Below are 14353 nucleotides of genomic sequence, written 5' to 3' on the forward strand. Positions count from 1 at the left end.
TAATCTTTCTTTTGGTAGGTTCCATGTTTTTATAGCAATGGAACACGATATTCTGTGGGCCTTGCAAAATCGATCAAAAATCAGCCGGGAGCAAAGGGGGTTGCTTCAGTGAAAATGGCTGGGAGTGAATGAGTTAGGAGTATTTCATAATAACTTACCATCTGTTAATCTAGAGGGCAACAGGAGGCCTCTCCTGCCAAGTTCCGCAAGGGCCAGACAGCCCCCGTGCCAGTTATCCGTCTCCTGGAAGCTTTGATAGAAACACACAAAGTGGCTTTACGAGCTGCAACATAAACAGATGTTTCTATATGAAATAACCCACCTGAAGCAGTCCAGCACTGAGGCCACCACCTCGTCCGCCAGCTCCTTCGGAAGCCTCCCAGTCACTCTCCCAACACTGAAAGGGTTAAAACACACTGTTCAATTCAAATAGGACCAAAAAGCAGCAAAAATGTTTGACTATAAAACAAACACTTGTTACCCTTTTGCTGCAGACCAACGCACTATTGTTTCCTTATCCTTAAGTCCCACCAGTAGATGCTCTGAGAACAAATATCGCTGGGTTATTTACTACAAACTACAGGCAGTGAAATGAAAGACTTATTACTTGGAATATGCTGTTTTAAGGAATACATTTAAAGGTCAGCTTGGTCAAATTTAAGACCTTTTATTTACTCATAGTGACAATGAGAGGTGGACAACTGGACAATATGGCAATTGTTGCAATATTTTTTTTAAATATATTAAATGTTTATTGTGTCAGTGTTTTTAAGGGTCTGAAGTGTTAAGTGTTTTGCAGGGATAATAAGGATTTTGGAAAGTAAAATTTAAGAGGCACCCTGTATTAGGCTGCCTTTACACTGTCCAAGTACCCAATCTGATTTAAATGAGGATCATCTCAGCACCACTGGCCACCATATTTATTAGTCTTTGCTTTTGTTGTAGTTTAGACTTGCTGTGGGTGTCAAGCTGGCAATAACGCCGCACAGTATATCCGATATGTGTGCACTTGCACTGGAAATTATCCGGCATGTATGGGATTTGCATATCCCAATTGTGCCACAAAAAAAACTGAATTGTGTCACTTGAAGCAGATAGTATAAATTCAACCTTATCGTTCTCACCAATAACAGTCTCTAATTCTTCTGCAATATCATAATCCTCCTCCCTTTGTGACATCTCATTGAGGGTATCTGCGGTTTGGCTGGTCAAAAGGGTCGATGCTATGGACCTGCTTCCTCTCTGGTACCTAGAATATGTTAATATAATCCATTATGGATTTTGGATTTAAAGCATTTATAGCTTCTCCCCTCCCAATATTGTTTTAGCATCTCACCTCCAAGGGGCCAAGCGTGGCTTCAGGTAGGTGAGGCCAAGTCGCTGAATCAGTTTGATGTTGAGCTTCCTCAGCGTGGATTGGCTGCTCTCCAAGAGACGCTTTTCTTCCAAACACAGCAAAATTCTAGACACTTGGAGGGAACAAACACAAAATTGTTCATTATTATCATGTATTGCACATTTCAGGAAGAGATCATTTGTCATTAGGTGGAAAGTGTTGTCTGTCAGTGGTTGTGAGCATTTTCAGAGGAACCGTTATAAAAAAATAAAATAAAATAAAAAGCATTTTAGCCATAAATGCTCATAATCCGTCCATCCATTTTCTATAACCAATAGCTGGGCACATAGAGACAAACGACCACTGACACTCATATACAGACACACCTAAGGACAAAAAAAAAAAAAGAAGCTTCCCCACCCCTGATTTCGAGACACCTAACCTGTCTGCATGCAAATATCTCCTCTTGACTGCATTATTTGTAGTCACAAATCTTTGTTACCACAGGCAAAGGCAACTGAACGAAACAAAGCCGATGTACACAAACTAGAACGCCAGCCGGTGGAGCATAAACATCCGCTGAGGAAGAGCAAACTACTTATGCTAATAAAAGTGTGTGTGTGCTTGGGAATGGGCGTGGGGGGTTCCCACACATCAAAATGTAATTTCCCCTCTAAACAGATTAGTGGAAAATATTTGCATAAAATAAAGTAAATTCCAAGCTCCTTTCTTTTGTGACACCTTAAACAACAGACCAACAAAAACAGACTGAAAAAGAGTTTTTGATAATTCATTTACAGACTTACACTTCGGAAATGTGCCGTAAGCGACACTGACTCACCCCATATCTTAAATTCAACGTCACTGACTCTTTTACAAGTACATGGAGTTCGCCATTTGCTCCATTAACTGCATCATCTTTACTCATGATCACATCACACACGTTCTACTATCTACCACAACTCTGTTTACAGTATATCATACTCTGCTCAGAGTATCAGGTACCTAAATGTGTCTAATTTTCAACCTGTTGGTGCTCCACGCCCTCATAATCGAGGCGGCACGTCAAGATTCATCCACTAATTTTTATCTTCAACTCCAAAGCTAAGATGATCTCAAATCCGAAGCGATGCAATGCCATCATTAGAGTGGTTTACAAGCCTAAATTTCAAAGACTGGGTGAGACCCTATTCCACAACTACTTGTTGCAAAATATACTTGACGTATTATGTTGGTCGTTGCTAGTTAACAATTGTAGTCCAGTTGATGAACATAAACATCAAAGGAAACAAACGATTCCATTCTTTGTTTTCATATCCATTCAATAGCATATTCGTAAAACTTTGTCACTATACAATACTTTTGCATCTAAGCTAAACTAACCATGCTGTAAGAGGTCCTCCCGCTTGCCATGTTGGAAGAGCATTGCCTGTTGGAACACAAATAAGATACATGTGAAGAATGTTTACATGTCTTTAAAAAAAGGTGAAGTTAATATCACATATGTGAATCTTCATCTTTTGTACCAGTTTTAAACCCCTTCGGACCCTAAGGTATGATAAGATATGACATATTTGCGTGCATAAACCAATAAAAAACGCATAATTTGGATGATGTCAACACTTCTGGTCCATGACTGGATCCTAGCTAACCAATCACAATTGCAAGTGGATTTGCATGATATTCATGTTAAGAATGTTACATATATGCTTGGTAAGCTTACAACACATTACAGCCATACTATCCGGGCGTCCACTATAACAAATAAAAACATGAGCTAACCCCAAAAATGTTTTTCTTATGTGGGAAAAAGAGTCAAAATCAGTAAAAAAAAAAATCTAATCAAATAAATAATAATAATTTGCACAGCAGAAAAAATGCAGGTCTGAAGGAGTTAACATCAACGTACACAGCAGGAAAACCAAAACAATACATACAATAATTTGTTTAATGCCTTGAGCGCAGCTTCACAGCTCAGTAAGACGTTAAAAGAACACGTTATTCAAGTTTGCTGTATCTTCCTGTGCCATTTAATGCATTGACCTGCTTGGAGCATGACTAACATCACAATGGCAGTTGAGAATTCCATCATTTAAAGGACAAGTGGATTTAATTAGAGGCACGTTGCTGTGTCACATGGCTTAAGGTGAAACTATTATCGAAATTCTACTTTTTAAATGTTTCTATACAAACAGTTGGTTATCTGGAGTGCCTACCAACCCACCAAAAGAAAAACTGAACAACCATGTAAATCTTTTGTGATCTGCTTTTTCTGAAAACATGACTGTGAGGGAGCCTATTTGCTTTGCAAAAGTGAGGCCAATTTACATAATTTGGGAATTTGGGTAGGGGAATGCAACAAACATATCCTATAATAATTGTTCCTCAGGGTATTTTGACAAAAGCAGGTCATTTACAGTGAGGAAAATAAGTATTTCACCCCCTGGTGATTTTGTGAGTTTGACCCTTTACAAAGAAAGGAACGGTCTATAATTTTCATGGTAGGTTCATCTTAACAGTGAGAGACAGAATATTAAAAAAAATCCCAGGAAATCACATTATATTAATTTTAAACATTTATTTGTCTTTTATTGAGGAAAATAAGTATTTCACCCCCTAGCAAAACATGACTCAGTACTTGGTGGAGAAACCCTTGTTGGCAAGCACAGCGGTCAGACGTTTCTTGTAGTTGGTCACCAAGTTTGCGCAGATCCCAGGAGGTATTGTGGCCCACTCCTCTTTGCAGATCCTCTCCAAATCCTGAAGATTTCGAGGCAGTTGCTTGGCAACTCGAAGCTTCAGCTCCCTCCACAAGTTCTCTATAGGATTAAGGTCTGGAGACTGACTAGGCCACTCCATAACCTTAATGTGCTTCTTCTTGAGGCACTCCTTTGTTGCCTTTGCTGTATGTTTTGGGTCATTGTCATGCTGAAACACCCATGCACGACCCATTTTCAATATCCTGGCTGAGGGAAGGAGGTTCTCACCCAAAATTTCCCGGTACATGGCCCCATTCATCCTCCCCTCGATCCGGTGAAGTCGTCCTGTACCCTTAGCAGAGAAACAGCCCAAAACATAATGTTTCCACCACCATGCTTGACGGTGGGGATGGTGTTCTTGGGGTCAAAGTCAGCTTTTTTCGCCCTCCAAACACGGCGAGTCGAGTTGATGCCAAAGAGCTCGATTTTAGTCTCATCTGACCACAGCACTTTCTCCCAAGCCTCCTCTGAATCATCCAGGTGCTCATTGGCAAACTTCAGACGGGCCTGTACATGTGCCTTCTTGAGCAGGGGGACCTTGCGGGCACTACAGGATTTCAATCCATTACGGCGTAGTGTGTTACCAATGGTCATCTTGGTGACTGTGGTCCCAGCTGCCTTGATATCATCAACAAGCTCCTGCCGTGTAGTTCTGGGTTGTTTCCTCACCTTTCTCATGATCCGGTTCACTCCACGAGGTGAGATCTTGAGTGGAGCACCAGACCGAGGGAGATTGATGGTCAATTGGTGTGTCTTCCATTTTCTAACTATCGCACCAACAGTTGACTCCTTTTCACCCAGCTGCTTGCTAATGGTCTTGTAGCCCATTCCAGCCTTGTGCAGGTCTACAATCTTGTCCCTGACGTCCTTAGACAGCTCTTTGGTCTTGCCCATTGTGGAGAGGTTGGAATCTGATGCATTGATTGATTCTGTGAACAGGTGTGTTTTTATACAACGGGAACTTAATTAGGAATACCAATTAAGTAAGAGGACTAATGTGTGTGCCTCCTGGTCACATGACCGGTCTGTGGGAGCCAGAATTCTTGCTGGTTGGTAGGGGGTGAAATACTTATTTTCCTCAATAAAAGACAAATAAATGTTTAAAATTAATATAATGTGATTTCCTGGGATTTTTTTAAATATTCTGTCTCTCACTGTTAAGATGAACCTACCATGAAAATTATAGACCGTTCCTTTCTTTGTAAAGGGTCAAACTCACAAAATCACCAGGGGGTGAAATACTTATTTTCCTCACTGTATATGTTATTACTACATCTGGGAAAAGTTTCGAATGGTTAAAAAAAATGCTTTATACGTCTCCTTAAAATAAAAGGTTTAACGGCATATCTGCCCAAGGCAGCACCTTTGCACTGAATTAAACACCCTATGGCATAAGCCATAATCACTGTATGATTTGATCACATGTATATATTTACCAGAGACTGAAGAGCGCCATCCAGCACCCTAATGGAGTCCAGGGATTGGTCATTATTTTGAGATATAGTGGCGAGGCTCCAGTCCAGGAAGTTTCCAAGGCACTTCTTGAGCACATCAGGCCGCGTCATGAACCTGTAAAGACCATTAAAACAGAGACTTAGAGACTGAGTCTTGACATAAATCTACTTGAATGGAGCAACACATTTATTGGTAGCACAATGCTACCCTCTAGTAGGCCACATAACTCCATTGCAGTTGAAAGGCAAGGAATACTGTGACTTCTTAAAATGTGAATAATAGAATAGTGATTTAGTGATTGGGTGACAGAAATGACTTACTTTGACACCAACACGGATGCAGCAAGCCTGCAACCATCACTGACACCAAGATATGACTGCAAAAAGAAAAAGCCACTGTTACAATTATCACAAATATATAGACCATTTTCTTCCTTTGCATGAATATGAATGTTACTGTTAAAGAAGAAATGAAGCATACGTCTGTAGTAGCATCATGACTCTCCAATAACGCAAAGAAATTTGCCTGATATGTTGCTAGTTGTTTTCTCAACAAAAATAGCTCCTAAAGGGGGGTGTAAAAGTAGTAGACAGTGGAGCACCGCTATTCGTGAGGGACAGGGACCATGCCAAAACCAGGAAATGTTTTCAATTATGGAGAAAAGGAAATCCATTTCTCATAGCATTTTTAATGACTTTGAAATTATTATTTTTTTTAGATTGCTTTTTGACTTTTACAGTTTGCTTGCAATCAATCTACTATTTCACTGTAGTGGCTAGACAGTAGCATATAGTGATGCATCAGAATCAGCTCAATTTGCCTTAGCGATTCCAAGGATGCGGTCCATGATGGGCTCTCTGACTCGGCCATCTTGAGACTGCAGATTGCCATCAAGGCGGGAAAGGTCGAAGGGTGTGAGGCAGGTCATGGACAGCCAAAGCAGCAGAATATAGCGAGTCGACCATGTCTAGAAAAATGAGAAAATGTTCAAAAACAATGTTGTCTGATAAACAGAAAGAAAGAAAGAAAGACTATTTTGTGTTGATGGAACCTCTGTGTCTGTCGGGTCCTGCTTGGACATCAAATCCAGAACCGGCTCCACATCGGCGACCTCATGAGGCAAACGCCGGATGAAGATTTTGTAGCCTCGCACCTGGGCAGAGAAAAAAATAAATAATAGGTACATTTTGATAATGAATGGTACCGTGTTCTATTCACTTTTTCTCAGTGTCTATTTTTGAGACCCCCCAAAAATAGATGTTTTACTTCATACCAACCTTACAGATGATATAGAGGAACTTGAAGCTCAAATGAAACAGGGAAGAGGGGCAGTCCTCACGCCTCACCAACTTCAGTAACGTATTCACCATCCACTCTAAAAATAATAATAAATGCATTTCAAGTGGATTGCTGGGTTGCATCTTGTACTTATTTTTTATTAGAACTTACCCAAGTGTGGGTCGAGCAGATGAGGCTGATCTTGATATTGGCTGAGTGTGTCTGTTAAGTGTAAATGGGCATAAGCAGTCATTGATAGAGATATGTACAAGTACACATGTTAGAAGTCTCTAAATGTTATGGTTTATACTTTATTGATTACTGTATTAGTCGGAATATTAGTGACACGTATGTATTGTAAATATTGGATGATCCACAAAGAAACGGATTAGAGAAACTCTTGTTGGAAAAGTGTTGACAATTTTTGGTCAGCAGGTTTGCACACAGCTCAGGAGGGATTTTTGGCCCACTCTTCTTTCCAGAAACTTTCAAAATCCTCCACATTTCTTGGCTGTGGCTTAGAAACGCAAAACTTTAGCTTCATTCACAAGTTTTCAACTAGGTTGAGGTCTGGATGGAGTGCAACTCGGTTTTCATCCGAAGATTTGACAGAACATGGCTCCGCAGTGAGGGGCATTGCTGTGGTGAAGTCGCCCTGTACCTTTTGCAGAAAAACATCCTTAAAAATAATGTTTTCACCTCCATGCTTGATTATGTTCTTTGGGTCATACTCAGATATTTTCATCCTCCAAACAGGGCGACTTGAGTTCATGCCAAGTAGGTCAACTTTGGTTTCATTTGACCAACACTTTCTCTAAGTCAATTAGATGTTCACTAGCAAACTTATATGCGTTCTTATGCATTGGGATCCTTGCGTGCACTGGAATATTTCAGTCCATTACAGCTCTGATTTGATTTCCAACCATTGTGCTCAAGGGAATCATCCAATTTCACTCAATTCCAGTGATGTATACTGCTCGTAAACAGGCCCAGATCTCCCACTAGTAAATACATTTGTAATAATAATAATAATGCATCGGATTTCTAAAGCGCTTGAGTAGCACTGGAGGCAATGTGTGTGAAGTGCCTTGCCCAAGGAAACAACGACAAATGACTTAGGAAGAGCGGGGATCGAACAGTCGACCTTCTGGTTACTGAACGACCGTCTCTACTTAAACAAATTCATACTTTAGTTTGGTGGTATATTATGAGAACTGTCAAATACAAATTATGTGCCTTTGCTCAATACATGTCAGGAACCGGTGCTGTACTTCAGCTGACCTACCCAAGAACTTTTCCGTGGCGGACTCCCGGCTCGTCAGCTCCCCGTGGATGTCCGGCAGACTGGCGATGAGAGCCTCGATCATGTCCTGCTCACCGAAGCCCTCCAACACACACGTTTTCAGCTCTCCTCCGTCCCCAGAGCAGCCAATTTCCATCTCCGTTAAGTCGCCTTTGCTCGCCTCGTCGCCCCCGCACCGAATCGCCATCCCCGATAACCCAATTTTACCTTCCTCATCGCCCGAACACGCAACTTGTGTCCCCAAAGAAGCCATTAAGTGGATGTTTTACAAGCTAGGAGATGTGTGATGTAGAATAGAAGCTAGCTTGTTATTGCTAGCAAACATTACTTGGTACGTGATAAAACTGTTATGAATATGTTCATGTTTAATGTAGTGCCAAACTCCTAAGAAATGAATGTACAATTATCTTTACAATCGCATAAAAATGCACTACTCTCAGAGTGGACAGTAGATTAGCGATTTAGCAAGTGTCCCTCCCCGGTACGGCAAGCGAAAAGGTTCCGTTCGTGCGTCGTTACCGCGCATGCGCCAATAGACAATCCGGAAAAAAAATAAAATAACGGACTATTGTGAAACAAGGCGAGAAACATTCGAGGCTTTTAGTTTTACGGCTTTCTTTTTGGCTCACCTTTTTTGTGTTCATGACTTTTCCGTAGATGCTCGTACGATTATGTGATTCACAAACCGGAGCAATGGAAGTCTTTCATCTCTGTGATGGTACGCGGTCTTTGCGTGACTTTTGCACGCGAGAACATGAAATTAAACACACACACAAAACAAAACGTAATTGTTTAATTTAATGCCATTTCAACCTTAACAAAAATTGTCAAAGTGAAATGAATAGGGATCTCCTCTCAAATTAACTTCTTGCTTCAAAAAACTGCCTCGTACTCTGCACTAGTTAAGTAAATAACTTGTCCATATGCAAGCATTTGAACAAATAAGGACGTCCTCTGAAATAAATACCTTGCTTCATATAAACACCTGATACTCTTTGGAGTTTAGTAAAAAGACCATCAGCATCCAGTCCATACTCAAGAATATGCAAAAATGCATTCCTTGCTTAAAACAAATGGCTGGTGCTATCTGCGGTTAAGCAAATAGCAGTCAGTTCATATGCAATTATTTGTACCCCAAAAAATACTTAAATCACACTTGGTTCTCTTCTGTTATGTAAATAGAGAGCAGCCTGTTCATACAAATGCATACATACAAATAAATGCCTGCTACGCTCTGCAGTCACACAGACAGCAGCCTGTTCACATGCGAGCATATGTGCAAATAAAGGCCTCCACTGAAATAACTGCCTTACTTCAAATAAACTGAGCATGATTCGTTTTGAAAATGATCAATCTTGAATACATTTGATTTCATGCCATTCTTTACCTAAAAAAAATATTAACATGTTTTTGTGGCATGTACAGAAACATATTTTATAAAAAAAAAGTAATAATAATATTATGCACATGCATATGTTTAAGACTTAGGTGAGCCCAATTACTTGAGCAGGTCCTTCATGACTCTTATTGACGAGCCTCTGTAGCCCCCACCAAAGTGGTTCCAGTGATTCAGGTAATTGAAGAGTTGGTACAGCTGGTTTCTCCGGGCAAAGCCGGGTGCCTTGGGAATTTTCTCGTGGTAAGCCGAGTAAAAGGAGCCGTCGAAGCCTCCGAACATCCCCGCAATTCCCAACTCATGTTCGGAATGGCCGTAGAATGAAGAGGGGTCAAAGATCACGGGGCCCTCGCTGGTTTCTGCCACGTTGCCTCCCCACAAGTCCCCATGGAGAAGAGAGGGGAACACCTCCACGTCTCGGAAGAACTGAGGGATCTTCAGCTGTCAAAGACGCACTTCAGGTTAAAAATGCATGCATAGTGGAATAGGGGCCTCCACACTCAAATAAGTTAAAGTACCACTGATTGTCACACCCAACTAAGTGGGGCGAAATTCATTCTCCGCATTTGACCCGTCCCCTGAAGGAGCGGTGAGGAGCAGCAGGAGCCGCGCTCAGGAATCATTTGGTGATCTAACCCCCCGATTCCAACCTTTAATGCTGAGTGTCAAGCAGGGAGGCAAATGGGTCCCATTTTCATAGTCTTTGGTATTACCCGGCCGGGGATGGAACCCATGACCTCCCAGTCTCAGGGCGGACACTCTACCACTAGCCACTGAGCTGCCTTGCCTTAAATGCCTTGCTTAACATAAATGGCCGGTGTTCTGTTTGGTTGAATAAATATAAAGCATTCAGTCCATATGTAAGCATTTGTTTGCAAATGCAAGGTCACTCTTAAATAAATGCCTTACATGAAACAGATGCCTGACTGTCTCTGCATTTGTAATTAGACAGCAGCTTGTTCATCCACAAACGTGTGTAAACAAAGGCCTCCTTCCAAATAAACACCTTCCTTTTATCAACAGCAACTTTGTTTACTATCTCTAGTTGAGGATTCAGACAGCAACCTGTCAATACAGGTGGTTGTGCAAATAAAGTCATCCTCTAAAATATATACCTTGTTTCAAATTACAGTAATAACTAGTACTACCTGCACTTGAGTAAATATAACTTATCCTATCCATTCTGCGATAAATGACGAGACACAGTGACAAAGGTGAGTCAGGTCACTTTAACATGTCATACCCCCAACCTCCCTTGAAGGTACATACGCTAGTGAATGTCTCTCCTTTGTGGATCAACGCACTCCTCTCAAATAAACTCCTTGCTTTAAAATAAATGCTTGATCATCTCTGCAGTTGAATAATTAGACTGCAGCATGTCAATACGGAAGCTTTTGCCCAAGTAAATGCCTCGTCTCCAATAAAGACCTTGTTGAAAATAAATTCCGGGTACTCTCTGCCATTAACTGACAGAAACCTGTCCACACACAAGCATTTGTATAAATAAGTCTCCTCTCAAGTGAACACTTTACTTCAAATGAGTGCATGTATTTTTACAGTTTAGTAAACAGACAGCAGCCACTCCATTCACAAGTGTTGGAAATAAAGGCCTCCTCTCAAACAAATGTCTCAATTCGAATCAAGACCTGATATCCTCCCTGCGTTCGATCGTACCTGCAGTGCCGCCCAAAGCTCTCTGGCTTCTCTGTCCCCATTCGACTTCTCCAGCACGTTTAACTGGCTCTCAAGCCTCTGCCGAGTGTAAAAGGTCACCCAATCATCCTGCCATTCATTGTCCTGTAAGAGACACATACAAATAAGCCATGGTAATGCTGTTTAAAACAATGTGAGAGCTTTCAAGATCACATCATATTAGATTACAGTGCTGTTCGGTTTGCAGAATATGTTTACCTGTGGTATATAGCCACAGCATGTGTTGACAGAGAAGCCATATTTGTCCACGTAAGTTCCCTCAGACTGCGTGGCTCCTTTTCCTATTTACACACAAGGCATTCATGAATTCATCTTGTGCATCACTGCAATGGTAATGAATTGCCAGGTTTACCATCCTCTCAAGTAAATGCCTCGCCTCAATTAAAACCATTAGGGAGCAAACAAAAATTATTTGCAGTTGAGTAAAACGAAAAAAAGCCAATCAATACACAAGTTATTTGTAGAACTGAACACCCTTCTGCAAATAAACACAGTGCTAACTACAACTGAGTAAATACAAATCGTCCAGTACATAAACACACTTTTGTGCAAATAAAGGCCTTCTCTCAAATACATGTCTTGCTTGAAATAAACACCTGGTACTTTCCGCAGTTGTGAAAACGGAAAGTCATACACAGGTATTTGTACATATAAATGCCACGCTTCAAATACATTTCTGGTACTCTCTGTAGTTGAGTAACTAGAAGTATTAGACAAATAAAGGCCATATTGCAAAACATTCGTCTCCCGGTACTCTCTGCATAAGATTAAATAAACTCCCCTGACCACTAGTCGAGCAAACTCAGAACTTCCAACGCAACCTTTGATCCATAATAAATCATTACTATTATTTTATTCCAAAAACGCTTTGAGGTGACAAAATGATGTTTTTATCTATAGTACCCAAGCACCATTGAGAACATGACTTCCAGGTGACATGCTGAATATTAATTTTGCAATATATGCGGTTATAGAAGAACAATTACCGACTGTCTGTTGCTCTTTGCTCAATTTCTCCATTTGTCTCTTGTTGTAAAGGTGCAGATCAGCCAGCTGCTCTCCCAGCTGCTTTGAATATCTGCACATTACAAGTAAAAACAATAGTTTCATTGATCCGTTTTGATGAAGTGGTGGCCATGCAACCAGAGTGACAGAAGCCTTACTTGTTAAGACCACGCATATCCAAATGTTCCATCACAAAAATACAGCCTCCAGTGTCCAACTCGATCACCTTATTAGGTTTGGGCACTTTAATTGTTCCTGTTATTAATATGGCCTCCAAAGAGGCCATTTCCCCGTCAAACATTAATTTGGCCTGTAGGGTGAAAAACATAGTTACAAAATACATGCGCGGTGGGGTGGGGGGAGTTAATAGTTACCTGGCTCTTGTGGTTTATCTTCACAAACACTTTCCCAGAGTCTGTGTGGTAACTCTGGCCCTCACTAATGCATCCGGCTCCTGACTGACCGGCTGACTTCAGCGTGGCTGTACCCAACTCTTTCTTTAGCTTGTCTTCCATCGCTCAACAAGGACTGTAATCTTTACTGATAACGCCAGATACACGCACACGCTGACACTTTGCAGCCCTGTTTATTTAGAGTAGACTGAACGACTTAAATTGTGACGTAACAGCTAACTAACAGAATACCGTGCGTCGTTGCAGCAGTACTGCTAATTTATTAATTCAAAATAAATAGGGATTATAATAAAAAAAACCTATTATTAGTGCTTTACATATGTTTAAAACGTTTAAGTATCATATAGGCGCATTTATAAAATTTTATCGTTGCTAAATGACGTTTTTTTTTGTCTAAAAGTTCACTGTTTTGATCATTTTTGCTTTCCGTAGCATTTGTACATTAACCAATCAGCGCTTTGTCCTCTCGTAGGCGAGTTTGCTGATCACGTGATGGCACCACGGTACCCCTGAAGCTAAACTGCCCTTTAAACCATTTTAAAGTGTTGTGCAGTACTAAACTGACGGAATGTGTCAGTCTACCAATATTCAGTTTTTGCAATGCGTTGATCTATCAGAAATGGACTCGTAACTCGACTTTGTCCACGCAGTGACGTGATACTTCCATACACGCCAAAGTTTTTTTTGTTAGTTTTGTTTTTCCCTATACACGCCAAAGGTTGTTTTTACCCAGCATTGTTTTCTGTTGTACACTATTGATAGATTTCAATTTTATGGAAATGATTATCTGCCAGGAAGAGGACCAGCGTGCTGCTGACGATGAAGAAGTACTTTGTCTGGCTGCTGCTGGAGTTATTATCAAGAAAGAGGAAGAAAGAAGAAAAAGTAAGAAATGAAAGGAGGACTATTTTGGGTCCGAGAGTGGTTGCTGCAGAGGATAGACGTTGGTCATTATGAAGAACTATTGCAGCAATTAGGCAGTGAATAGTTTGGTTACATCATGTAACAATATATAAACATCACAATACGATTTTCTCACGATATGAAGCTCACAATACGATAATTATCGCGATGTTGTGGGGAGGTTAGCGTTTAAAAAAAAAAGTTCACAATGTTATAATAAAAAAATGAGCTCATACTAAAAAAAACACTATTGTGCTTTTGTACATAACAGCAACGCATATAAACAACTTACAATCTCTAATAAGTAAAAACGCTAAATATTGAGGCACTTACTTGCTAATGCACGCACACATTGAGTTCCTCCACATATTGACTCTGTTCACAAACATATTACGTTACCCTTCATCTGACCATTAGCGTGTATTTTAAACATAGAATGGCCAAAACATGCCTTGTGAAAACGAAATGGCACTAACGCCCTATGCCACCAGGAACATGACCAAGTCAGAGAGGTTATTCAACTATCGACTTTCCAAAGTCAGAAGAACAGTGAAAAAACACATTTGGAATATTATCATACAAAGATTCAGATGTCTGTTGACCACAATGCTACAGAAGCCTACAGATATGGAAGAAATTGTGCTAGCCTGCTGCTGTCTGAACAACTTGTTAGCCACCAGAAAACCACAGACTATCAACACGGGAACTGATGGAGACGAGCCTAATGCAGACCATTACCTGCAGGAAGATGGAACCTGGAGGTCCGGAGATACTCTGGACTCGCAGGTTTTT

General features: G+C 40.7%; 2 protein-coding genes across 3 annotated transcripts in view; both read right to left on the reverse strand.

The window, feature by feature from the left end:
• tbcd (tubulin folding cofactor D) overlaps window positions 1-8658 on the reverse strand; it is a 31930-nt gene extending 23272 nt beyond the window's left edge. For both annotated transcript variants that reach the window (XR_013291098.1, XM_077556920.1), the window contains exons 1-13: window positions 8114-8658; window positions 7000-7050; window positions 6828-6925; window positions 6602-6703; window positions 6371-6517; window positions 5871-5926; window positions 5532-5664; window positions 2720-2765; window positions 1337-1469; window positions 1125-1249; window positions 482-542; window positions 323-397; window positions 159-250 (exon numbers count right to left, since the gene is read on the reverse strand). Coding sequence is in view for 1 of the 2 variants with exons in the window: in XM_077556920.1 (XP_077413046.1) it covers window positions 159-250; window positions 323-397; window positions 482-542; window positions 1125-1249; window positions 1337-1469; window positions 2720-2765; window positions 5532-5664; window positions 5871-5926; window positions 6371-6517; window positions 6602-6703; window positions 6828-6925; window positions 7000-7050; window positions 8114-8384 (1390 nt within the window). In the remaining variant the exon portion in view is untranslated. The remainder of the gene's footprint in view (window positions 1-158; window positions 251-322; window positions 398-481; window positions 543-1124; window positions 1250-1336; window positions 1470-2719; window positions 2766-5531; window positions 5665-5870; window positions 5927-6370; window positions 6518-6601; window positions 6704-6827; window positions 6926-6999; window positions 7051-8113) is intronic.
• A 248-nt stretch (window positions 8659-8906) lies between these two features.
• fn3krp (fructosamine 3 kinase related protein) lies at window positions 8907-13020 on the reverse strand. Its single transcript, XM_077559485.1, has 6 exons — window positions 12620-13020; window positions 12404-12555; window positions 12227-12318; window positions 11439-11521; window positions 11202-11324; window positions 8907-9968 (listed from the first exon to the last, which is right to left on the reverse strand). The coding sequence occupies exons 1-6, from the start codon at window positions 12758-12760 to the stop codon at window positions 9630-9632; spliced, it is 930 nt and encodes a 309-aa protein (XP_077415611.1). The 5' UTR covers window positions 12761-13020; the 3' UTR covers window positions 8907-9629.
• Between the last annotated feature and the right edge of the window lie 1333 nt (window positions 13021-14353).

This window comes from Vanacampus margaritifer, chromosome 2 (genome assembly GCF_051991255.1).
Source record: "Vanacampus margaritifer isolate UIUO_Vmar chromosome 2, RoL_Vmar_1.0, whole genome shotgun sequence".
Lineage (NCBI taxonomy): Eukaryota > Metazoa > Chordata > Actinopteri > Syngnathiformes > Syngnathidae > Vanacampus > Vanacampus margaritifer.